Source organism: Neofelis nebulosa, chromosome 3 (genome assembly GCF_028018385.1).
Source record: "Neofelis nebulosa isolate mNeoNeb1 chromosome 3, mNeoNeb1.pri, whole genome shotgun sequence".
Classification (NCBI taxonomy): domain Eukaryota; kingdom Metazoa; phylum Chordata; class Mammalia; order Carnivora; family Felidae; genus Neofelis; species Neofelis nebulosa.
In genome coordinates, this window is record NC_080784.1 from 163,054,217 (window position 1) to 163,078,677 (window position 24,461).

The window sequence follows — 24,461 nt, forward strand, 5'->3', positions numbered from 1 at the left end:
AATTTTACTCCTTTTCTATCCACCGGGCAACATCTTTGAGATTCCTGCAAGTCTGCTTTGTAAGCCTCTGTGGGTGATTTTGCTGGGAGTTACCAAGTATTGCTGAGGCCCTCAGGGAAAAATGATGTGGCACGTTTTGAAGCTGCATCATTTTTGAAAAAAAATCCATGCAAAGTTATATTTGTTTTCCCCCTCTTTCTCTGTGTTTTCAATTTACTTGCTCCAGGGTACAAGATTTATGATGTGGTTCTGAGCCCCCCTCATGGAGTTGAGCTGTCTGTTGGAGAGAGGCTCGTCTTAAACTGTACAGCGAGGACTGAACTAAATGTGGGGATTGACTTCAACTGGGAATACCCTTCTTTGAAGGTAACACTAACAGTTCAAAGCCAGACCTCTAAATACTTTGATAATAAGCTCCAATGGAGTTTGCTTGAGAGAGATAGGGACTTGTCTGGCCAGATAAAATGTAAGGGCCTTAACTCTGTCTCTCTCTCTCTTTCTGTCTGTCTGTCTGTCTGTCTCTCTCACACACACACACACACACACACACACACTTACTTTAAAAGAACTACAGAACGCATAGCACCCATGGAAAACAGATGCAATGCCAAAAACTCGGTTCCACTCTGCTATAATCAGGCAGTGAAGATTAGTTTTTTCTAGGTGATTACATCTTTCCAGGTTGCATTATTTCTCTGTGCTCCAAAGTCTTTGATCTGTTTTCCCTTTAAGGGAATTTGTCTTTAAGAGGTGGCATGAGACATACTTCTCCTTAAACAGTGGTCATACTTGCTTGTGTTTCTGTGGTACCTGTCCATCTCATTCCCACTATGTGAGGCTTTCAAAATCTTAATTCAGTTGGTTGCATTTATTTCTCTTGAAACCAAATATATTGGTAGCCTAGATGGTGTTAAAAGTTCTGAAGTACCTCTTATTAGCATGAATCGCATTCACCAAGGGCCAAGACTTGGTCCTGTGGGTATCTAGAAGCTACCAGGGGATGTTATGCTGGACTTTGAAAGTTCAGTAAACTCTTTTTCAGCATCAGCATAAAAAGCTTGTTAACCGGGACCTAAAAACTCAATCTGGGAGTGAGATGAAGAAATTTTTGAGCACCTTGACCATAGATGGTGTAACCCGGAGTGACCAAGGGTGGTATACCTGTGCGGCTTCCAGTGGGCTAATGACCAAGCGGAACAGCACGTTCGTCAGGGTCCACGGTAAGCGACGCTGTCCTTTGGAATCATGCCATGCCTTGAAAAGCGAGATCGTCTAAATGATGTTAGGTCAGCTAGAGATTCCTGTTTTGTTCATTCAGAAGACATGTCTGAGCTCTTTCGAGGGAGGCCACATGCCCTAGAGATCAAGAGCACAGCTTGGGTTCAAATCCCAACTTTAATGATGAGATGAGCCGAGACAGCAAGTGCTCACTAACTTTTACTTGTTGCAGTGTTTGTGGCTGCCGTTACTACAGTATACTAAACAGAGTGTTGTTATCTACGATAGTTTTTACATTTTCATTTTATTTCGAGGCTGAGGGGCCTGTGTGAATAAGCAAGGGCTTTGCAATTGAGGAAACCTGGATTTAATTACTATCTGTGGGGCTTTGAGCAAAATAACTTCGTTTCTTTTTTTTTCGCCTTCGCTGATAATCATGTCACATAATAACACGTCAGTGTCCGCGGTTAGGTGGTAATTCATTTGGCACTCAACCTTGGGCCTGGGTAATGATTTTGGATTTTATAATACGGGCATTCATAGAAGGGCTGGAGCCGAGAGAGCCACGCTCTGGTTGACGTTTCCGTAGGATTGCTGCGTCTTTTATGTGAAACACTTTAGGGAAGAAAGGGCAGCAGTAGGGAGACCAGATAGGAGGCTTAATTGCATTTATCCCGGTGAGAGCTGGTGAGTGGCTTGGACTGAGTGGTAGAGACAGAAGTGGGGAGAAGTGATCTGGTTCTGGATATGGTTTTGAAGATAGAGCCAACAGGACCCACCCATTGACTCAATGGCTGAGGGGCCTAAGAGAAACAGAATGCAAGCTGACTTGAATCGTTAGCGTGAGGAGGTGAATGAGTGGTGGCTTTATTGACCGAGATGGGGAAGACTGAGAGGGAAGTAAGATTTGGGGCGACGGTGTTGGGTGTGTTTATTTGGACAGGCCCATCAAACGTCCGAGTGGAGATAGTTGATATATAAGTCTGGAACCCGGAGAAGTCAGGGGTGAATGGCACTTTATGGCTGAGCCTGGAGGAAGGTGCAGATAAAGAGAAGGGGTCCGAGGACTGAGTCCCGGGGCAGATGGTGGGTAGGTATCGGGTGCAAGGGGGACGGAGGAGAAGGAGCATCCGAGGTTCCTGGAGGACTTAGAGAAAACTTCCCAGGGGAGCAAATGCTTGAACTGAGACTGGAGCAACCAGTAGGCTTGCAGTGGCTGCTCAGAGAGAGAGAAAGGTAAATCCAGAGGCCAGTTGATGGGGAGAAGCTGGACCGTGACCAAGGACAGGCAGTGTGGGGAATCCCTGAATTGTGGCAACTCACACTCCCTAGATCATGGACTCTTCATTTGAAATGAAAAACCAAACCAAATGACCATTCACTGAAGAAGTTGACATTCGTAGGAGTAATTATTTTTCTTGTTTTCCAGAAAAACCTTTTGTCGCTTTTGGTAGTGGCATGGAATCTTTGGTGGAAGCCATCGTGGGAGACCGTGTCAGAGTGCCTGTGAAGTACCTTGGTTATCCTCCCCCGGAAATAAAATGGTAACTATTAGGAATAAAGGCAAAGCATTGTTCCCCCTGAAAGCAAACCCTTAAATTATACTAATTCCCGAGATTTTTTTTTTCCCCCACAGGTATAAAAATGGAAGACCCATTGAGTCCAATCACACGATAAAAGTGGGGCATGTACTGACTATTATGGAAGTGAGTGAAAAAGATACAGGAAATTACACTGTCATCCTTACCAACCCCATTTCGAAGGAGAAACAGAGCCACGTGGTATCTCTGGTCGTTAATGGTGAGTTTGTTCCGCTTTCCTTCTTGGCCCCAAACCGATTGTAAAGGGTACGATTACGGCTTCCTACACAGCCAGGCCACCAGTCCTTTGTCATACCTGCTGCTTCACTCACATCAGGAACAGGCTTCTACGTATAAAAATGATCCAGGGGCGCCTGGGTGGCTCAGTGGGTTAAGCGTCCAACTTCGGCTCAGGTCAGGATCTCGCAGTTCGTGAGTTCAAGCCTCGCGTTGGGCTCTGTGCTGACAGCTCAGACCTTGGAGCCTGCTTCGGATTCTGTGTCTCCCTCTCTCTGCCCTCCCCTGCTCTCTCTCTCTCTCTCTCTCTCTCTCTCTCTCTCAAAAATAAATAAACATTAAAAAATTTTTTATAGAAATGATCCAGAGCAGTAGAGTTGAGGTGAGGTGTAGGACAGCACGCTCTGGATGTACGTGCTTAAGAGGCCACGCAACTGAACTGTTCAGCAGTCACATGCAGCATTGATGTAGATGATACATTCAATGGCTGTATGCTGTGAAATAAGCACCCCTCCGGGAACAGTTGTTGTGTTGCCTTTGACCTTGTCTCACGGAAGTGTGCACCTGGCATGCAAATGTTTAAGAGCCTTTTTGAATTTTGTGGGAAGCTGCTACTTTGAGGCACAGGCAGATCCCAGCTCAGAAGGCTTTTGCAGGTTGACATTGGCTGGCTGGAAGTTAAAAAAAATTTTTTTTTTTTTTTTAAAAACGGGAGTCTAAGATCTATCTGACTCTGAGGCTATAAAGGGAAGATAAAAAGTTTTTGAGCTAAGGATGATTTGAACTTTGTTCTTTCAAGCTGAAAGTGTCCTGGATGGGGAATAAAATGGTATTATGGTCAAGGAAGTGTTTGAGATGCTAAGTCAATGGACAACAGGTGTCTATATAGCAGGACTTATCAGGACCTTTAATATGCTTATGTATGTTGCCATTCTCCAGGGGGAGAGACATAGAGTATTGAGGGCTTAACAAAATTATTTGAGCCGAGCATCCCCCTCCAACCCGAGAAATCCACTCATCTCTTGCTCTAGACACAGTTTGGGAAATGCTTCTCTGTTGGCATTCTTTGTTCTCCCTATGGGCGCAGCGCATTACAACTTCAGGATCTTCTCTTATAACGTTAGGGTGCTTCCCCACATATCCTGCCGCTGCTCTGTATGTCTGCTGAGGTTGACTTCATTTCTTTGCTGGGACATCAGCTTCAGGGAGTATTTTAAAGAAAATAGGTTGCAGAAATGTCATTTAGAAGCCACTCGGGAGGAGGGGATTTGGGGAAGGCGAGAAGCTAGAAAGCTCATAAGTAGGGTAGGGAGAAGCAAATGAGCACAAAACAAAGATGTAAAAATGGATAGTGTATAAGCCCATCTCGAGAATTCATGAAGCCACTAACCATTTGATTCACCTTAGCATTTACCCTGCCAGATAAAATGAACATAAAAAGTCAAAATTTGAGAGTATAATCCGAATCTTTAAGTTGATGATGATGGGAGAATAGTTTTGCATTAATGACTTTGGAGCCAAAAAAAGGAAAGAAAAAAAAAAGGGTGAGAAAAAGGAAGAGGGGGAGGGAAGAAAAGGAAGGAAAGGAGGGAGAGAGGGAGGAAGGAAGGAGGGAAAGAAGTGGAAGAAGGAGACGGGGAGGGAGGAGGAAGAGAGGTAGGTGATCTTGGACAAGTCATTCGACTTTTCTGTTTCATTCTTCTTATGTGTAAAAGGGACAATGATAGTGGCTATGAGGATCGAATGGATTATTCTGGCTAGAGCACTTAGAACGATGCCCGGCACATAATAAGCGTATTTACTGCGCTAGTCACAATGATTTTATGCCTTTCCTGTCCTGATCTCTTGAGACTGGGAGCACAGGGAGAGCTATCCACAACATGTAGGGATAACATGTAGGGATAACAAGGCAGAGAGAGGGTGGCCAGACTTGTGCAAAGTCCTCCGCTGGCGAGGAGGATGACTTTTGCTAGAAGTTCCGTGTCCTGTTTCCAAGTCTAGCTGTTCTTTGAGAAAGAAAATGGGAGTGGAATCATATGCTTATAGAAACATAGGCCTTGGTTGATGAAAGCTTCCCCCTTCTGCTCCTCCAAGCCGATTGACAATTCAAAAGTGACTTTTCCCATCTCCAGTCCCACCCCAGATCGGCGAGAAATCCCTGATCTCTCCGGTGGATTCGTACCAGTACGGCACCACGCAAACGCTGACGTGCACGGTCTACGCGGTCCCCCCGCCACATCACATCCGCTGGTACTGGCAGCTGGAGGAGGAGTGTGCCTACAGGCCTGCGTGAGTAGGACCCCGTCCTCTTTTGCCCTGCTGTTCTGCATTTCATGCAGCCATGCTGTGGTGTCATTCCATTCCCCCTGAGAAGGCCCTTCGTAAGAAAGTTCTGCCCCAAGCGGTGCTTTCCATCTTTCTCCACGTCTTAACATTTTAGGAGATGTCTTTCGTTGGTGTCCCACTTTGAGATCAGCTAGCTCTCTGTTCCTAGGTTGGCACACCTCTCCAAATGCAGGCCCTTCCCTCACATTGCCGATCGCCAATCTTTGTTTCTTTCCCTTACTCCAAGCAACTGGTGAATACCACGTCTCTCCTTATCTGGGAGAAGGTCCATCTCAGAGGAAGAGCTGATGGATGAGAGCCTTTGGCTTCTCAGGCCCAGCTTATCAGGTTCTAACACGAGTCCAGACATCCTTAGGAAAAAAAAACCCAGGCCACCCACTATCACCCTGAGCCGTTCACTTCCTGTTGTTGTTTTTGAGACGGCCTCTACTAGTTTCTTCCTCAGATGCTGACCATTTCCTACACAAAGGCCACAGTCCCAGGGAGATTGCTTTAAGAAGCCCAATGACTTCTTAGTTTCCTTGTCTTCCTTTGAACTAAATTAACTTGAATTGTCTTGTCGATTCAATTTATGAATGGAGGTTTGTTCCCAGAATAGCTGTTTCCCTCCTGTATCCTGAATGAATCTACCTAGAACCTTTTCCTTCTTTGCTGAGGCCTATTTTTATTTGGCGCCAAGTCTTGTAACATGGCAGGGTGCGCTGAAAGTTATTTCTAAGAACGTAGTAACCAAAGTCTGACTCCTTTCCTCGCTATGGATCTGAACTAAAGGAAAGTTAAGTCGTAATAAGAGCTGTTATTTCTTCCTTATAGCCAAGCTGTCTTAATGACAAACCCATACACTTGTAAAGAATGGAGAAATGTGGATGACTTCCAGGGGGGAAATAAAATTGAAGTCAACAAAAATCAATTTGCCCTAATTGAAGGAAAAAACAAAGTGAGTTTGAAGTTCTTTAAATTGAAAATCTCTCTCTCTCTCTCTCTCTCTCTCTCTCTCTCTTTGATGGAAGGGTGGGAGGATGGAGTGGAAGCATGGTGTAATCATACGTGAGGGATGTTAGAGATTGATAGTCACATTAATTGTACGATAAAACACTAACATATTAAGTCAGTTTGAAAACACCATTGACTGTTAGAAGCACCATCACCTTATTAGTATCTTATCAGAGAAAGATAAAACACATATGCTGTTAGCTCTGTACATCGATTGTAAGGTGATTCTGATTTTACGAATATGGAAATGAGAAAATGTGTGCAGTGTTAGGCTAAAATACATGATTTCCCTTTTGGTTTCCAAAGTCTATTTTTGTGTAATGTGTGAGCCACACCAGCATAATGATAATTGTGTAGATTTGAGAGAGGTCAGTGTGGGAGTATGAATGGAGTAGGCAGGTCTTACAGGTTGAATTTGAGTCTGAATGCATGTGCATGAACACAGCCTCCATCGTTTACGGCCTGGGGTTTTTTTTTTTCATAGACTGTAAGTACCCTTGTTATCCAAGCGGCAAATGTGTCAGCTTTGTACAAATGTGAAGCCGTCAACAAAGCTGGGAGAGGAGAGAGGGTTATCTCCTTCCACGTGACCAGTGAGTACTGCTCTCTGGGGGGGAGGGGGAGTTGGATCTCTTGCCAAGGGGGTGCTAAGCTGTCTGATAGTCTGTGGTCCTTGCCATTCTTGAGTGGCATGGTGGTTTTGGAAAAGGCCTTGGACTGACACCGGGGATGCTTTTGTTCGTAAATGAAGACTTCTCAGGGAGCTCCTGGGCTCATGTGAAATCAGCACAACTGACTCCCGTTCGCTCAGGGGAGAGAATGGTTTTACATATGTTTTTTTTAATTTTTAAAAAACTTATTTTAGAGTGCGAGTGAGAGAGAGAGTAGGGGAGAGGGAGGGAGAGAGACAGAGGGAGAGGGAGAATCCTAAGCAGGCTCCATGCTCAGCACAGAGCCCAACACGGGGCTTGATCCCATGACCCAGGGATCCCGAAATCAAGTGTCGGATGCTCAACCAACTGAGCCCCCAGGTGCCCCTGTTTCACATATTTTTAGCCACTAGTCCTGGGTACTAGTTATGTCCCCACCATCTGAGTCTAGCATAGTGTGTGGCTTCTTGGGGTTCAATCGGTGTTGGTGGGCTTGCTGCTGAGCAGCTGACAGCATTGACTGGAGGTAATTGTAATGACATAGGGACAGTTTCCTCCCAATGCTGCTGATTCTGCCTGTTCATCTTAGCTTTATGGATAAGCTTTAGCTGACTGGACTGGGTGAAATAGTTCAACGTGGGCTAATTCGTTGTCATAATTATAGCCTTAATGTCATTGAGTGTGATGTGTTGATGAGGAACTCATTTTTAAAATTCCGTGTTATAATTATCTGCTGTAAATAGGTCTTGGATTTTTTATTTTTGTCTCAAAAACTGTGTTTAGGGCTCAAAGTGGAGATTTGATACATATCTGAGGACTACACCTTAGTAAAATAACCTATTTTGAGGCCTGAACTGTCTCATGCGGTTGTTTCCCTGTATGACATCGTCTGGGATTGCGAGGGCCTCACTTTTCTTGGTGCTTTATAGCAGTCTAGGGGCGGCAAGAAGACAAAAGTGCGCTGCCCAAATTAAATCGCCATTTTCTAGCCATGGGTTTTGTATTTCAGGGGGCCCTGAAATCACTTTGCAGCCCGGCACCCAGCCGACCGAACAGGAACGGGTGTCTTTGTGGTGCACTGCAGACAGAACTACGTTTGAGAACCTCACATGGTACAAGGCTGGCTCTCAGGCTCTGCCAGTCCACGTGGGAGAGCTGCCTACACCCATCTGCAAGAACTTGGATGCCCTTTGGAAAATGAATGCCACCACGTTCTCTAATGGCACAAGCGACACTTTGATCCTGGAGCTCCAGAACGCATCCTTGCAGGACCAAGGAGATTATGTGTGCTTTGCTCAGGACAGGAAGACCAAGAAAAGACATTGTGTGGTCCGACAGCTCACGGTTTTAGGTAGGGAGGCAACTCTGGATCATCAAAGACTGTTGGAATGCCTTCAGTGTAGGGCTTTTGGGGACTGTGAGAAAATAACTATCGTATAAGAGCTTATGAAGTAGACGGGTACACACTCAGCTTATTCACTGAAAGTCCTTGAGGCAGAAAGAGGCGGATAGTGGTGAAATGATGTATTAAAAAGAGAAAATAGCATGGTTCCTGCCAGCTCTAATGATAGGATTTCATTAGGATTTCCGAGGGATGAGCCTAAACTGGGGAAATTTCTACTTTATCCTTGGACATTTATTTATTTTAGTAGACACATGTTCATGGAATGCCTACTGTGAGCTAAGAAGGTTCCAGAAATTCAGAGTGGTGAGGAGGTAGATAAGATAAGAACACAGGCAACCACCAGGCGGTCGTAGCACATTGAGGTCTCGGTGTCCATAGGGAGAGGAATTGTTTTGTTTTACTCCTTGTAGTAGCTCGTGTCAGAGAACACAGTGGCACATGCTAGGTGCTCAGTAAGATACCTACTACATGAAGAGTGTGACAATGGGGTTGTTTAGGGCCTGTGAGAGCCCATGGGAGGGGTGCACCACTCACTGCTTGTCCCTCTGGGTCATCCCGTGTAGTCCAGCATAAGATCAATGGGATGATAATTTTAGTGAGCAGATAGCTTTGTAAATTCCACATGGAGCCACTCTCCACACCTTATCTAACCTTGTGTCTTGCGCAAAAGCTATGCAGCCATGCCTCTGTCTCTGGGGAAATCAGACAAACTTGGGAAAGTCTCTTTGTGCCGACTCCCTCCATTTTCTCCTCTCTGTAGTGTCCCTTTCCAGTTTCTGGGATGTGTGCATTCTCTGATTTTACTGTTAAGATGGGGAACTGCCCAGGTGAATGAATCTATACTAAGGTTTTGGAGGAATAATGTCTTCTTCAGAGGCCTTGGCATATTTTAAGAGGTATCCTCAGATAGACACTAGGGTAGTGTTTGCTAGTGTTAAGACTTAGGTGTCAAAAGAAGGAATTTTTTGGGGTGAAGTCATTCCCAGGGCCCTTTGTATCTTATCACATATATGACCATCTTGGGGACCGGTCCTGTTTCAAATTAAAGGAAGAATTCAGAAAGAGATATGAAAGAGACCATGCCCAGGAAATATGTGCTCACAATGACCTGGTTTGCTTCTCTAAGGACTCCTAAGTCGTTTTCCTAAAATTATCCTTAGAAATAGAATAGAGCCCAGGACATTTGCTTAAATCCCAGTGTAGTTCACCACTGAGGTGATCCCATTTTGCTAAATATTGCAGTGGATTCTTTCAGCAAGATTGCTTTCAATTGCTTTGGACAAGATATTTCTATAATGCTTTGATGAAAGGGTACATCTGAAGTTTTGCTGTACATTGAAACAAATACCCATGAGCTTAATTTTTGAAATCTTTGACTTTCTTTAGGGATTATTGTCTTGCTTGTTTGTGTTTTAGTGGAAATGGCACCGGACTAGTCTTATAAGCTCATTAGTTCAAATGTTCACTGAGTTATAGGGACTTGGAGAAGTTGTTTAACCCCCTTAACTACAGTTATTTCATCTGCAAAAGAAGGTTAATATTTTTGTCCATCGTATGATTGATAATGAGCAACAGAAATAGTGTAAGTGAGTTTTGTAAAAAGTGCCAAATATACATAAGGCATTCTTTGTTGAATTACACTGAAGGTTTGCACTTACCAAGAGAAACATGCAGAATTCAAGGGTGTCACTGTCTCAAACTTTCATGGGAGGGAAAGTTTCCCCTTGGGGAAGCTGTGGCTAGTTAGAAGAAAACCCCATAAAGGTGACAACCTTTATTTTGTGATGTGACGACCAGCTAGAATCACTAATAAGGATGTCCAAAGTGATCTCTCTCAACTGTCCTGACTTATTTCTTCCATTAACTTTATTCAGTGGCCAAGAGTAATGTTATTAGCTTCTATGTATTTTCAGCTTAGTAAATCAGTGGTTTACTGTTTATTAAGTTTAAACTATAAGTTTACTGATGCTAAAACCATTTCAGAAGTTTTAACTACATGTTGTATGATTTTTGTATGTGTGTGTGTGCACAGAGCGTGTGGCACCCATGATCACAGGAAACCTGGAGAATCAAACAACAAGTATTGGTGAAACCATCGAAGTTTCGTGCACCACGTCTGGGAATCCCCCTCCACAGATTACGTGGTTTAAAGATAATGAAACACTTGTTGAAGACTCAGGTGAATAGACTATGTCTATCTCTGGTTGGTTGCAGAATTCTCAGAGATAGGATCTAAAACCCACCTTATGCCTTGATTTGTTTTAGGTAGGAAAAAAGCAATATTAGTGTCCATGGTTTGGCTCATTTCATAGACTCAGAATTCAGAACCTTGTTGAATTCTCATGGAAGCTGGGACTGGTGATGAGTCAGCAGTGCCTCCTGTATCACTCTTTGGAATTAGATGCTCATCCAAGAAAAGACATCATTTATATTTTTAAATTTTTTCCTAAACAACTCCACCACATCACATCATAAATGAAAACAACCATTTGTCTTTTCTTTTAGGTATTGTACTGAAAGATGGGAACCGGAACCTAACCATCCGCAGGGTGAGGAAGGAAGATGAAGGCCTGTATACGTGCCGGGCATGCAGTGTTCTTGGGTGTGCAAAAGTGGAGGCATTTTTCATCGTGGAAGGTCAGTGGAAATTCATGGACACATCGGGTGTTTTTAGAAAATTAGCTTGTGTTGTATATATGCTCATACACTTTGGGTGGGAGGATTATAGGTGATTTTTTTTGTTTATTTTTTTTTTTGAGAGAGAGAGAGAGTGCATACACGTGTGAGTGGGGGAGGGGAAGAGAGAGAATCCCAAGCAGGCTCTGCGCTATTAGCATGAACCTGACTTGGGGCTTGATCCCATGAACCGTGAGATCATGACCTGAGCCGAAATCAAGAGTCAGATGTTCAACCGACTGAGCCACCCCAGTGGGAGTATTTTGGTGATTTTTTATATTCTTTGTACTTTGTAAATTTTCTGCTCTAAGTATATATTATTTCAACTAGAAAAAATAATCAGTGTTATTTTAATTCTACTTGAATCATATTTCCCATCCTGGCAGTACTCACTATGGGAAAATTCTTAGCCAGGCAGGTAGAATATCCTCCTTTCCCTTGTTTCTTTTCTTCATTTGAATGGATCGATTAACTTGTTGTAGAAGTGATACCTCTATATTTTCTTGGGAAAACACTGGAATTACTGCTTAATCGTCAAAATCAGTGCTATCCAGACAATCACAAGGGTTCATAGTTTTCATTGGACTGCAGATAATTAAAATTGTGAACAACAGACCATTGCTCCAATGGCATGGAAATTTTAGGGTGTCTAAATGTGAAAGGAAACTCCTATGTGTGTGCAGGAGTGATGTGAAATCTGGCATTTTCCCAGATGGGAAAGGTAATTTGTGACAGAAAGGGGAAGAAAGAAGGATGGTGACAGAAGGAAAAACGGATGGATTTTTATGAACTCGTCCTCACTTGTCTCTCAAACTCTAGATTTTATTTCCCTCAATCTATCAAATCTTGCATCTTGGTGACTTGTTTTCACATTTGTAGGCTTATCACCATTTTATAGATTGCACTTGCAAATAAAGATTTCAAGTGTGTGAAATAAATAAAAATTTCAAGTGGCATGGTGCTTTTGTCACTTCCAGAGGGCTTCATGTTAAGGGCAGGTCCTAGTGGGGGCTTCCAGCTCTTTCTCATGCCCTGCCGCATCTCCCTGAGCTGTTTGCAGCGGGTTACCCCTGCCTAAGTAGGAAACATTGGCACAGAACTTACATTTACTTAGTTCCCAAAAAGAATAATACTGAGAAGGAGAGAAGTAGATATTTAATGTGTCGGTTAGTCTTCCTAATGTTAACATGGAGATAATATTAACATGGAAGTTATAATTACAGTAAAACCTTGAATTGCGAGTAACTTGTTCTGCGAGTGTCCTGCAAGGTGAACAAACGTTTCTAATAAGTTATTCAATAAGCGATTGTTTAACTTGATAAACGAGTGATGTCTTGCAATATGAGTGTCACATGATCACAACTGAACCAATGGTTCTTGAAATTCTCTTTGAGATACGCATGCTTTGGATTACAAGCATGTTTCCAGAATGAATTATGCTCGCAAACCAAGGTTTTATAGTGTATTAATTATTAATTATATTAATATTAATTATATAGACAATTGAATCTTTGAACTCTTTACTAGGTATAATGGACTTTAAAATCTGTGTGTATGGGGCGCCTGGGCGGCTCAGTCGGTTGAGCGACCGACTTCGGCTCAGGTCACGATCTCACAGTCTGTGAGTTCGAGCCCCATGTCGGGCTCTGTGCTGACAGCTCAGAGCCTGGAGCCCGCTTCGGATTCTGTGTCTCTGTCTCTCTCTGCCCCTCCCCTGCTCATGCTCTGTCTCTCTCTGTCTCAGAAATAAGTAAACATTAAAAAAAATTTAAAAAAAAATCCGTGTGTATAAAAAGAAAGCCACGAGGTGCCTGTTTGCTGAGTCAGTTAAGGGTCTGACACTTGATTTTGGCTCAGGTCATGATCTCACAGTTGTGAGACTGAGCCCAGGTTGGGCCCTGTATTGGTCCCCACACTGGGCTCCACGTCAGGCTCCGTGCCGGGCATGGAGCCTTCTTTAGATTCTCTCTTCCTCCCTCTCCCCCTCCCCCTTCCCTGCTTGTGCTTACACTCTGTTTCTCAAAAAAAAAAAAAAAATTGATAGAAAAAATTAAGAAAGTTTCTTCAATAGAACCACCGGAGAAATAAAATCTACTTCCAGGCATAGTTGGTACTTGTCCCCAGACTGTTAACTCTTATTCGGCTAACTAGTTACTTACTTGGACTTCTGCCTTTTTCAGGCTGCCTTGGGCCACTTGAACGGCTTATTTGATTCACTCTGCACTCATCCATCGGGAAGCCCCATGTGCTAATTGCTTCCTTATCACCTCTCTGCTAATCACTCCTAGCTCAAAAGCTCTGGCATTTAATTTCTCCCACTCAGAGCGTCCTCTGGAGCCCCGAGCATCTGCCGCTTCCTTGCTGACCTCTACCTTTCCTTTCGTGGGTGGTTTCAACTCATCTTGCCAGGCCATACGGGACGCCCTCATCTTGGATTTCTCTCTTTTCTTCACTCAGACTCCTGCCAATCAAGGGCAGGGTAGTGTAATGGTTAACTGGTGTTGGACAGACTTGTTTAATTCTTCGCCATTCCACCCACTTGCTGTGTGCCCTTGACAGAGTAGCTTAACCTCTTTGAGCTCGTTTCTCCATCTGAAGACTGAGAGTTGCTGAGAACATCAAGAGGGATGACATATTTAAAGGACTGAGCACCTAGGAGGTGCATGGTAGCCAGTACCTTGCTGACCACTTGTTTTCTTATATAATCCTTTCTCAAACTCCATTCAGATGAAAACTGAGACTCTCTGTGCAAAACCGGGTATTTATTCCACCCCCCGCCAAATAACTACTTTTCTCCCCTGTAGAATGGAATCTGTTTTCTTTCCATCGAAGACTGCTCTTCCTTCAACCCTTCTTACGATTTTTTTCTTTTAAGACATCAACATTTCTATCCTTGATATCCTTAATTCCTGTCTTTAACTTTAGAATTTTATCGTTGGAGGGGCGCCTGGGTGGCTCAGTCGGTTAAGCGTCTGATTTCGGCTCAGGTCATGATCTCACGGTTTGTGAGTTCAAGCCCTGTGTTGGACCCTGTGGTGACAGCTCAGAGCCTGGAGCCTGCTTCAGATTCTGTGTCTCCCCCTCTCTCTACCCCTCCCACGCTCATGCTCTGTCTCTCAATAATAATAAATGTTAAAAAAATTAAAAAAAAAAGAATTTTATCGTTGGAGGTTTTCATGAGCAGTGTTTTGGAAACTTTAAATTATCCGTTAAGAATGTTATAGACTCAGGGCACCTGGGTAGCTCAGTCAGTTAAGCATCCAACTTCGGCTTGGTCATGATCCTCCCATTTGTGAGTTTGAACCCCACGCTGGGCTCTGTGCTGACAGCTCAGAGCCTGGAGCCTGTTTCAGATTCTGTGTCTCCCTCACTCTCTGCCCCTCTCCCTTCCATGCTCTCTCTCTCTCTCTCTCTCTCTCTCTTTCTCTGTCTCTCAAAAATAAACATTAAAAAAATTAAAAAAAAAGAATGTTATAGATCCCTTCAAGTTAGATGCTTGTGACTATTATTATCTAGGATTTTTTCCAAGTTGGTAAACTTGAGATCTTGCTTTATTGTTGAACTTTGTCCTCTTATATCAAAAGGTATGAGTTTTCAGCATTCCGTTGTGTCTTTCTAGGTGCCCAGGAGAAGACGAACTTGGAGGTCATTATTCTAGTAGGCACAGCAGTGATTGCCATGTTCTTCTGGTTATTACTTGTCATCGTTCTACGGACCGTTAAGCGGGTAACAAAATCATTTCCCTTCCATCCCATGTACGTTGGTTTTCATGATTAATGAAAGCTGACTGGGGCTCTTTGAGTTGTTTCTTCCCATTGTTATTGGCTCAATGGGCACAATTTTATTTCAATACAATAACATTCTTTCCCACTTTCTTTTGGCTGGACCACTGGGCTTTAATTGATAGAAGCCACTAGAGGAGAAAAGGGCTTGGGCTGTCCAATGTAATTAAGATTTAAGTACTTCATTTGGAGCTCATTTGGGGGTTGAGGGGACACTGGATGCAGGATTATAATAGGACTGACTCTCAAACTCCATGAATTTTATTTGAAAATGAGACATCAGGAATGGGGCTTCCATAAACAACAATAATAAGCACACAAAAAAACAACAGCCAGACAACAGAGTGTATGTGACTGGAAGGAATAATGATTTCCAGGCCAATGGAGGGGAACTGAAGACAGGCTACTTGTCCATCGTCATGGATCCAGATGAACTGCCCTTGGATGAACACTGTGAACGTCTGCCTTATGATGCCAGCAAGTGGGAATTTCCCAGAGACCGGCTGAAACTAGGTGTGTTTTCAAGTGATATTAATTTGGTGTTGGGTTTACCAAGCCATCTCTTCCTCCTTTTGGACAATGACAGATATAGTCTATTCACATGTTGGATTCAGGTTCAGAATATTCATTCTGTCTGTGGAATTTGAGTCATCATCCTTTTGGTCACTTAGAAGTAGGGTCCCTCTACAATAATCCAAAGTAGGGCATTTGGAGAGTGAAGCGGGGGAGATATTATTCAATGATTAAGCCAAGACAAGGGAGTGAGCTGGACTCTCCAAGTTAAACTGGGGTGTGCGGGTGATCCGATCTAGTCGGAATCTCTGTGTCACTTTGATGCTGTAATAGTCTAAGTCTGTTTGGTTTGGTGTCGTTGTTGACTATAGGTAAGCCCCTTGGCCGTGGTGCCTTCGGCCAAGTGATCGAAGCAGATGCCTTTGGAATTGACAAGACAGCGACTTGCAAGACAGTGGCTGTCAAAATGTTAAAAGGTAAAAGCAAAATTACATGGTGATGTATCTCTCTCTGTTTCATCTGGTCTGCAGACGTAATGCAAGGCTTGTATCAGCAGCCCTGCAGTTAGGTGAGCCCACTAGCCAAGCATGTAGCCAGCTTATGCCTTTGTGCAAATTGGGGACAAGTTCCTCCTTCATAGCGTCCTGCCAGGGTACATGGCCTTCCAGGCAAAGTTGAGGATGGGTTTCAGCTTCATCCACTTCCCCACTTTGCCTGGGAGCCCATGCACAGCTGTACTTCGTGGCCTGACTCTAGGAAAAAAAAAAATACCTTGATTATGTAAAAATTGTTCTTTAATCTCTTATGGTGCATTGGTAAGATAATTATAGACCATGTAGAGACATGGAAAGAAACTTAATATAATAAGTAAAAATAGTAGAGTGCAAAAATAGCATGTCTCCTAGGATTGGAGTATGTAAAAGATTTTCTCCTATAAAAGATAATGGTTGCACTAGGGACAAAAGGATCATGGGTGACATTTTAAACATTAAAAGCCTTGTAAACAATTGTTAATCCTAATGGTAATGGTGTTCTGGCCTTGTCGTTTTAATTTGGGGAGGTGGTGCATGTAAAGCTCTTAGCTCCAGTTGTGATGTGCTTTCGTTGATGAGGCACACTGACCCTTGGCCCATAGGTCTTGTGCATTGCAAAGCCATCTCTCTCTCTCTCCCTCCGCCTCGTCGCCCTTGTGGCTAAGGGAGTGTGCCATTCTGAGGTGGCTCATCAGGGTCTGAGGTGTGGATCGCGTCTGTGAATTAGAGGGAAGTGTACAGGATCACTCTCGCAGTTTTAGCCTCATCGGCCTCATGGGCCAACTGGCCTTGCCAGCTGGCCCTTGTGAAATTTCCTGCTTGGCACCGATTGGCGGGAACTTCAGCATAGCCCCTAACACATAAGGATATTTAATACATGGTGTTGCTTCCTTACCAGGAAGCACTGAAATAATCAGGCCCTAAGAAGCATAGTCAACCTGATACATGAAAATCCAATTTTGTAAAGGAAAGAAAATCTGGGCGTGATTCCATTTGCAGATGTATTCTCTGCTTTGCAAAAGACTTCACAATGGATTCCTTTAAATGTCAAACATTCTGGGTGCACTTACAGTAAGAATTTGATTTAGAATTGGAAAATATAATTTATATTTCACTTTTAATGCACTTAATCTGTAAATTGGGTTGGTTACAGCTGTGTTGTCCCTGGAGGGTAAGTTGTACACATGCATGCAGTGTGTATGCATCAGTGGGGCACTGATCCTCTTAAGCTAATGCCCACATTTATGATTTCCCTGTTTGCTGTGTATTTGTAGAAGGAGCCACACACAGTGAACACCGAGCCCTCATGTCTGAACTCAAGATCCTCATTCATATTGGCCACCATCTCAATGTGGTCAATCTTCTAGGTGCCTGTACCAAGCCAGGAGGTGAGTATCTGTGGAGGGTTTTGGTTGCCTGATGATTCTGGCATTTAGTTCTCTGCTGGTGTTTCAGGGAAACCACTCAACTCCCATGGCCTTGATTTCCTTAACTTAGGATACTATGCCAGATTCCTAGATACGAATATATTTCATGGAGGTTTAATGGGTTCTATAAGTTCTTCTGGAACTTCCTGTGAGTCAAAAAATGCTGCCTCACTCTACTGCAGTTTGCTACTTGTGTAATAGATGTTCAGATGAAAAAAGTAAACCTCTCAAAAAACTTGAAAGCAAAGACCTTAAGAGTAGTTCCCCCTGAAATGGAGTCCTCTTAGGTGATTGTGTTGAAAAGCAAGAGGGTGGATTTTCTTCTGAAATTTTGGTTGATCAGGTTGTGGGATTGCCTTTTGAAAAAAGAAAAGCTACGCTGTAAGGGCATTGTGACCCACTGATTTCTGTGATCCTGTCCCTAGTGAAAGGTTGTAGCATCTTCTATGGTATTTTCTTGTTCATCAGTGTATTAAACACTTGATGAGATACATGAGCGGAAACATTTTTCTCTCTGACATGCTGTGCTGTCTGCAGGGCCACTCATGGTGATTGTGGAATTTTGCAAGTTTGGAAACCTGTCAACTTACTTAAGGGGCAAGAGAAATGAATTTGTCCCTTACAAGGTATGTCATTTCTTAACTCAGCTCTGGTCACATTGTAAAACGGAAGAAAACACAAAGTGATACAGGTTAATCTTCTTTTGTTAAAACCCCGTGAAGAACTTGTGAGGGGGCGCCTGGGTGGTTCAGTCAATTAAGTGTCCGACTCTTGATTTTGGTTCAGGTCATGATCTCAACAGTTCATAAGATTGAGCCCTGACTCGGGCTCTGGGCTGATAGCATGGAACCTGCTTAGGATTTTTTTTCTCTCTCTCTGCCCCTCCCCTGTTTGCTCGCGCTCTCTCTCTCTCTCTCTCTCTCAAAATAAATAAATAAATAAACTTAAAAAAAAAAAAAAGAACTTGTGAGGAATCTTCTTGGCTGTTGGAACCTCTTTTACCTACTGGGGAACATATCTTCTCATGTTTTATTTTTTTGTGATTCTAATTTACTGAGCCATTATAGATGGTGCCTGAGGGGGCAGGAGGAGGAGGAAAGGGAAGGATGGAGAGAAGGATGGCTTTGGATTATTTTCTCTCTCTCCTAGCAGTATTTGGCCCCATGGAATGTCAGCCCCTCTGTAAAGAGCACCCTAATGTTGGAAGTGTATCTGGGATAGACTTGAAACAGGCATTTATCTCTAAGCTAAAGAAGGAGCAGGGTGCCTGGGTGGCTTAGTCGGTTAAGCGTCTGACTCTTGATTTTGGTTCTGGTCATGGTCTCATAGTCCGTGAGTTCGAGCCACGTGTTGTGTTCTGCCCTGATGGTGCAGAGCCTGCTTGGGATTCTTTCTTCCTCTCCGTCCCTCCCTGCTTGCGCTCTCTTTCAAGACAGGTAAAAATAAACTTAAAAAATAAAACATAAAGAAGGAACTAAGCTTCATGGAAGAAAATTTATTATGTAGAACATTTGCCCAAAATTTCAGCCCAGAGATTCCATATTCTTGCAATTGATGTCCTTCTTGTCTGCTTTTAATAGTTACAATTATTTTTATAGTTTACTACATTTTAGACATCTTGTTTGCATTCAAAGAATTTGTTCATTTGCTTCATTGTAGACCAAAGGGGCACGATTTCGTCAAGGGAAGGAATACGTTGGGGAAATCACTATGGATCCGAAACGCCGTTTGGATAGTATCACGAGTAGTCAGAGCTCAGCCAGCTCTGGATTTGTTGAGGAGAAATCCCTCAGTGATGTGGAGGAAGAGGAAGGTACCTGTCATTGCTTTCTTCATACGTAACGCATGCTTTTGCAGAAAAGAGAAGGTGATAAGGTGTTATGAGGAATTTTGTCATGGGAAAAGTTCAGTACTCCCTAAAACTTGAAAGAGACCTGAATTTTGAGACTCCCACCATTCAGTCTTTCAAAAGTGAAGTGTGGAAGCCCTGAATAAGCAGCTGGCTAGGTTGTGAGGCAAAGCACAGAGAGCCTGAGAAATCTCAGGACCCCACGAGGGCTAAGCAGTCAACCATTAAACCAGTGCTTTGAAACTATTGGTTCAACATGGAGTAGCAGGAGGGGCTCAGCGCTCTGTTCCTGAGGGACAAAGGAGGCTCTCTGGTGGTTGATTAGCCTCCCCATTACCCTCAGCAGTTCAGCCCCATCCTGCCTAAGTCACCAGCACAACACAAGACTTTCAATTAAGTATACCCAACCTCTCTGAGGTGGTGTAGGGGTCACCTGCTGTTTCTACCCCAGTCCAGGTGACTTATCAACCATACTTCCTCAGAGGAGTCTTGGTAAACATATTTTTCTTTATTCAGTTATGCTTCCAATGATATTTTAGTGCTCTCTGGGAGTAGAGCTGTATTCCCAAACTTCCAAGACTTCTTTCAGCTCCAGGATACACTATCTGCTTCCCTCAGAAGGAGCAGAGACATCTCCATAGATATAGAGATGGGGCTTCCTGACATCTGGCTCCTCTTGAGGCACGAGCTTAAAAGAACCCAGTCGTGAAATAGTGGAAGAAACCTGCTTCCATTTCGCTTGACGCAAGGCTACAGATAGACCTTAAATCTGGCTTCTTCCTCTTAGAAGCCAAATGGGATGTGCCAAGCTGGAACTTGGCCTAGAGGAATGTGGAGAGGCTATCTGGACCTCATGCAACCTCTGTCCCGTCTTTCTCACAAAATGGTGGTCAGGGCACAGGAAACCCAAAGGATTGAGGAATTAAGTTGGAGTAGAAAGGGTGATGGCCTGGAATGTGTCCTCCCATTTCTTCATTTGGAAAATGGAAGGGTTTCACTAATTGTTCACTGAGCGCCCTCTGGCCCTAAGCATAAAGAATCCTTGAGAAAATGGTTCACAGTCTTTTTAATACTTACGAGATTATTATTTCAACGGAGTTTTCATTTACTCCGGTATTTGTCTCTAGGAGAGAAACCATGTCTTATCTTATCTGGCCAAAGTCAAGAGATCATGTCGAAACACCCATTAATGTCTTCGTGTTTATTTGTACCAGTTGCACGGAAGTAAATACCACCAGTTTACGCAAATCCATCTTTCCCTCGAAGTTCCCGTCATCTCTCATTCATATCCTTGGAGGGAAAAAAAGCATCCTCTCAGCCCTGTTTTAAAGTGTTTACAGCACTTTCTCAGCTTGAAAGTGAGAGAAGTAAATATATTTCTGGTATTTTTAGTTATCTGTTGTCGATTATAATCCGACCTTTGGCCTTTGTCCCAGGACAAAGCCTGGAGAGAACAGATTCAATGACCCTGAATATTGTTGTTTTATTTTTAGAGTTCTTGATAGGAAACTATTGTTTATCCCTCTGGGTACATGAAAAAAAACCAACAGTTTGAAACAGCAAACTTGAAAAAGTCCTCTCTCACTCCCTGCTATCTTTGCCAAATTTACCTCCCTTCTGCCTCCTGGATTTGCTGGTTCCATTTGACTAAGATGGAAAAACCAACATTTTTTTGCTAAGGAGTATGATGCAAGCTAATAATACTGGGATTCAGCAACCTTGCAGAAGATACAGGCATTTTCTCTCTGCTTCTGTTTCCAGAAGCTTAACTCCCAAGTTTTCAAATGAAGATTATTCTCACAAACTTAGAAACGCATAGTTTCTGGTGGCAATACTGATCTCTGTCCTTCTGCATCTTCCAACAGTTTCTGAAGATCTGTACAAGAACTTCCTGACCTTGGAGCATCTCATCTGTTACAGCTTCCAAGTGGCTAAGGGCATGGAGTTTTTGGCGTCACGGAAGGTAAGACTGCTCAGGGGGAAGCAAAGTGTGTCTTCAGATCACAGATTCGGAAGTAAGGTGTTCAGTGCCAGCCGCTGGTGTGTGTTTCAAACTGTAATTCATCGTCCACTCCTGGGCCTATTGGAAGAGTTCTGTTGGGGAGACCCCACTTCTGCTAACTTCAGGAGGTGTAGGGATTTCATGACATCAGTTCATGTGATCAACACTTACTGAACATCTACGAAGGGCAGGCGGTCTTGTAGGTACTAAGAAGACTGTGTGAACAAACAGGCAAGATAGGAGTTCACGTCCTATCGGGTGGAGCAAACGGTGAACAATGTAAACAAGTCAAATACATAGTAGGTTGGATGGGAATAAGCACTGTGGGGAAAAATAAGCAGGAAAGGGCTATAGAGTATACAGGACTGGTATGTTTGTGTGTGCATAGGCTTCTGTGTTTGTGTACAGCAGTTTTAAACAAAGTGAACAAGGAAGGCTTTATAAGAACGTGACATCTGAGCAGTGACCTGGAAGAGGTGAGGGACTGAGCCTTGCAGATATCTTAGTGTAGGAGAGTGTATTTTTAATTTATTTTACATTCATCACCATCCATCAAAAAGTATTTGTTAGTGGTATAATTAGAAACCAGGAAGGACAGGCCTTAGATGTGAGCGATTAAAAAAGCTAAAATTAGAAAAGTAGGCCAAACAAAGACTGAGGTGGGGACGTGACAAGTTACAAATATTCCAAAGGTTGTAAACACCACGGATTCCAGCCTCTGGAAAGGGTAGAATGGATGGTTTTATATTAAGCAAGAAAAATTCAAATTAAGTTTCAGGAAAAGGGATCAGTTGACAAAATGCATTTGCTGCACCCTCCTGGTGGGGGAAGAAAGACTTAACGTTTTTGTTTTTGTTTCTCAATTAGAGTGAAATCTCTAACCCATTTTTCTCTGAATCTGAAAGCTTGTCACAGCTTTTCGAGCCTCCAGATCTCAGATGTTTCTGTGGGGGGAGGTCTTGTCTCCTTTTTCCCAAAGGGAAGGATTTTCCTATGGAGAAAGGCCCTTTGCCTTTCTTGGAGATTCTGATTTTATTTCACTATTTTTTTTTTTAAAGGCCAGAGCCTGCCATTTGGTCAGGATATCTTTCGACTGGGAAGGGAATCGGGCAGGGGACCTTTAACTTTCCTCACATCTGTCGGCTGGTTTTTTGAACACCACCTGGTTATTAGAGTAAAAAAAGGAAGCTCTTTGGTTGGGGGAAAAGTAGGGAGGACTGCCTGTTTTTTGGAATCTCCTGTCTTGCTCAGTCATGCTTGCCAGTGTGCTTTTGAATATGCCTCTTTCATTAAAAAAAATTTTTTTTTAATTATCAGTTTTTGAGAGAGAGAGAAAGAGAGAGAGAGAGTGAGTGTGAGTGAGTGCACAAGCGGGGGAGGGGCAGAGAGCAAGGGAGACACAGAATCCAAAGCAGGCTCCAGGCTCTGAGTGGGTCAGCACAGAGCCCAATGTGGGGCTCAAATTCAGAATCGGGTGACCGATTGAGTCGCCTAGGTGCCCCCGAATATGCCCTTTTCAGAGGGGAGTACTATACAGACTCAAGGTGTGGGTGTTCAGCAATGCCTGGCTCCCATGGTCACTCCTGCATGGACTTCAGAATCCTCTGAGCCTTTCATTCATTTATAAGTGTTCCCTGAGACTCTATTTCCTCATGAATCTACCAGGTGGAGCTAAAGTTGCTCAGTAGTAGGAGGCTACATGACGATGTGGGATATCGGGAAGGGAGAAACTGAGCAAAGGAAAAGAGTAGAGAGAAAGCAAGAGGAACTCACTTTTCTTCTTTGGTGCACCTGAGAGCCAATTTGACCATCGAGAGGCTGAAATGTAGACCTTTATGATGATCCAACAATTTGAAAACAGGATGAGCCCCACGGGGCATGGTTTATCAGAGCTGCTCAGCTTCAGTTCCATGTGGAATGGGGAAACCAACAAAGGGCACCAAACCGATGAGAGCCCCTTGTTCCTGGTTTCCGTGCATTCATTCGAAATAACTTCCATTCTAGGGCCTCCTTAGAATAACAGGTTTTAGCCGTATATGGTGCCAGGCCAAAGGGATATGTGGATGTGACCAGAAACACATTCTTAATTATGTCCAAGAGAAGTCTATTTATGACTCCATGATCATACTATAACTTAATTATTTAATTCCAGAGTCTGGGGCTGTTTATGGAATAAGCAGATGTGTGTGTCTCAGCGAAAGTCAGACTTTTTTCCTGAAGTGTTGATAAAAGACATTAGCCCAGTGCTTGTTAATCAGTTAGTTTTCTGATGTGGATTTTTTTGAGCATGAGGTCACAACAGATGCAGAAGAGATCAGCTGTTCTGAGACCTAACACACACACACGATTCTTTTTGCAGTGTATCCACAGGGACCTGGCGGCACGAAATATCCTCTTGTCGGAGAAGAACGTGGTTAAAATCTGTGACTTTGGCTTGGCCCGGGATATTTATAAAGACCCAGATTATGTCAGAAAAGGAGATGTAAGTTTCAAAGATGAACCCATTGATCTGTTAAATTGCAGGATCCAAATTCCTCTTTGCAAGCTTCAGGACCTGTGTTGGGAACAAAGGAAGTTTTTTCTTCAGATATGTGCTAAGTTGGGTTCTGATTCCTTGTCTTCTACCCTCTTAGGCTCGCCTCCCTTTGAAATGGATGGCCCCAGAAACAATTTTTGACCGAGTGTACACAATTCAGAGTGATGTGTGGTCTTTTGGTGTTTTGCTCTGGGAAATATTTTCCTTAGGTAAGTCACTTCGTTTTGTCCCTCCATCCATATTCCAAATAGAATGATATAAGTCAGTGGCCTGACACATATATATATATGATGTTCAAGAGTTAGGCTGAGGGTTTTCTATAAAAGAAAATCAAGTCAAATAATGTCCTATTCCTATTTTATTCTAGGTGCTTCTCCATATCCTGGAGTAAAGATTGATGAGGAATTTTGTAGGCGATTGAAAGAAGGCACTAGAATGAGGGCGCCTGATTATACCACACCAGAAATGTAAGACTTTGGAAGTGTCTTTCTATCCTTTCTTTTCTTACAAAAATTCTCCCTGCCCAGAAGACTTTTCATGATACAGACCTCTTTTATGACCCAGTCTGTGTCCTACTTCTCCCTGGAAGTCTTCCTTGATAATCTGAAGTAGAGAGTCATCTCTTCTTGAAACAACAACCCTATATCGATACCCACCAGTTAGCTCCTATTAGATGTTGATTTATAGCATTTTCTGTGCATGATACTCCAAGTG

General features: G+C 43.2%; 1 protein-coding gene across 2 annotated transcripts in view; it reads left to right on the top strand.

The window, feature by feature from the left end:
• Window positions 1-24,461, top strand: part of KDR (kinase insert domain receptor) — a 46,546-nt gene that overhangs the window by 11,230 nt on the left and 10,855 nt on the right. For both annotated transcript variants that reach the window (XM_058722562.1, XM_058722561.1), the window contains exons 6-25: window positions 227-366; window positions 1,043-1,220; window positions 2,648-2,762; window positions 2,855-3,018; window positions 5,168-5,324; window positions 6,195-6,318; window positions 6,859-6,967; window positions 8,034-8,375; window positions 10,462-10,608; window positions 10,935-11,066; window positions 14,725-14,831; window positions 15,265-15,400; window positions 15,772-15,876; window positions 17,208-17,321; window positions 17,898-17,986; window positions 19,020-19,173; window positions 21,075-21,172; window positions 23,571-23,693; window positions 23,845-23,956; window positions 24,115-24,214. In XM_058722562.1, the coding sequence (XP_058578545.1) occupies window positions 227-366; window positions 1,043-1,220; window positions 2,648-2,762; window positions 2,855-3,018; window positions 5,168-5,324; window positions 6,195-6,318; window positions 6,859-6,967; window positions 8,034-8,375; window positions 10,462-10,608; window positions 10,935-11,066; window positions 14,725-14,831; window positions 15,265-15,400; window positions 15,772-15,876; window positions 17,208-17,321; window positions 17,898-17,986; window positions 19,020-19,173; window positions 21,075-21,172; window positions 23,571-23,693; window positions 23,845-23,956; window positions 24,115-24,214 (2,746 nt within the window). The remainder of the gene's footprint in view (window positions 1-226; window positions 367-1,042; window positions 1,221-2,647; window positions 2,763-2,854; window positions 3,019-5,167; window positions 5,325-6,194; window positions 6,319-6,858; window positions 6,968-8,033; window positions 8,376-10,461; window positions 10,609-10,934; window positions 11,067-14,724; window positions 14,832-15,264; window positions 15,401-15,771; window positions 15,877-17,207; window positions 17,322-17,897; window positions 17,987-19,019; window positions 19,174-21,074; window positions 21,173-23,570; window positions 23,694-23,844; window positions 23,957-24,114; window positions 24,215-24,461) is intronic.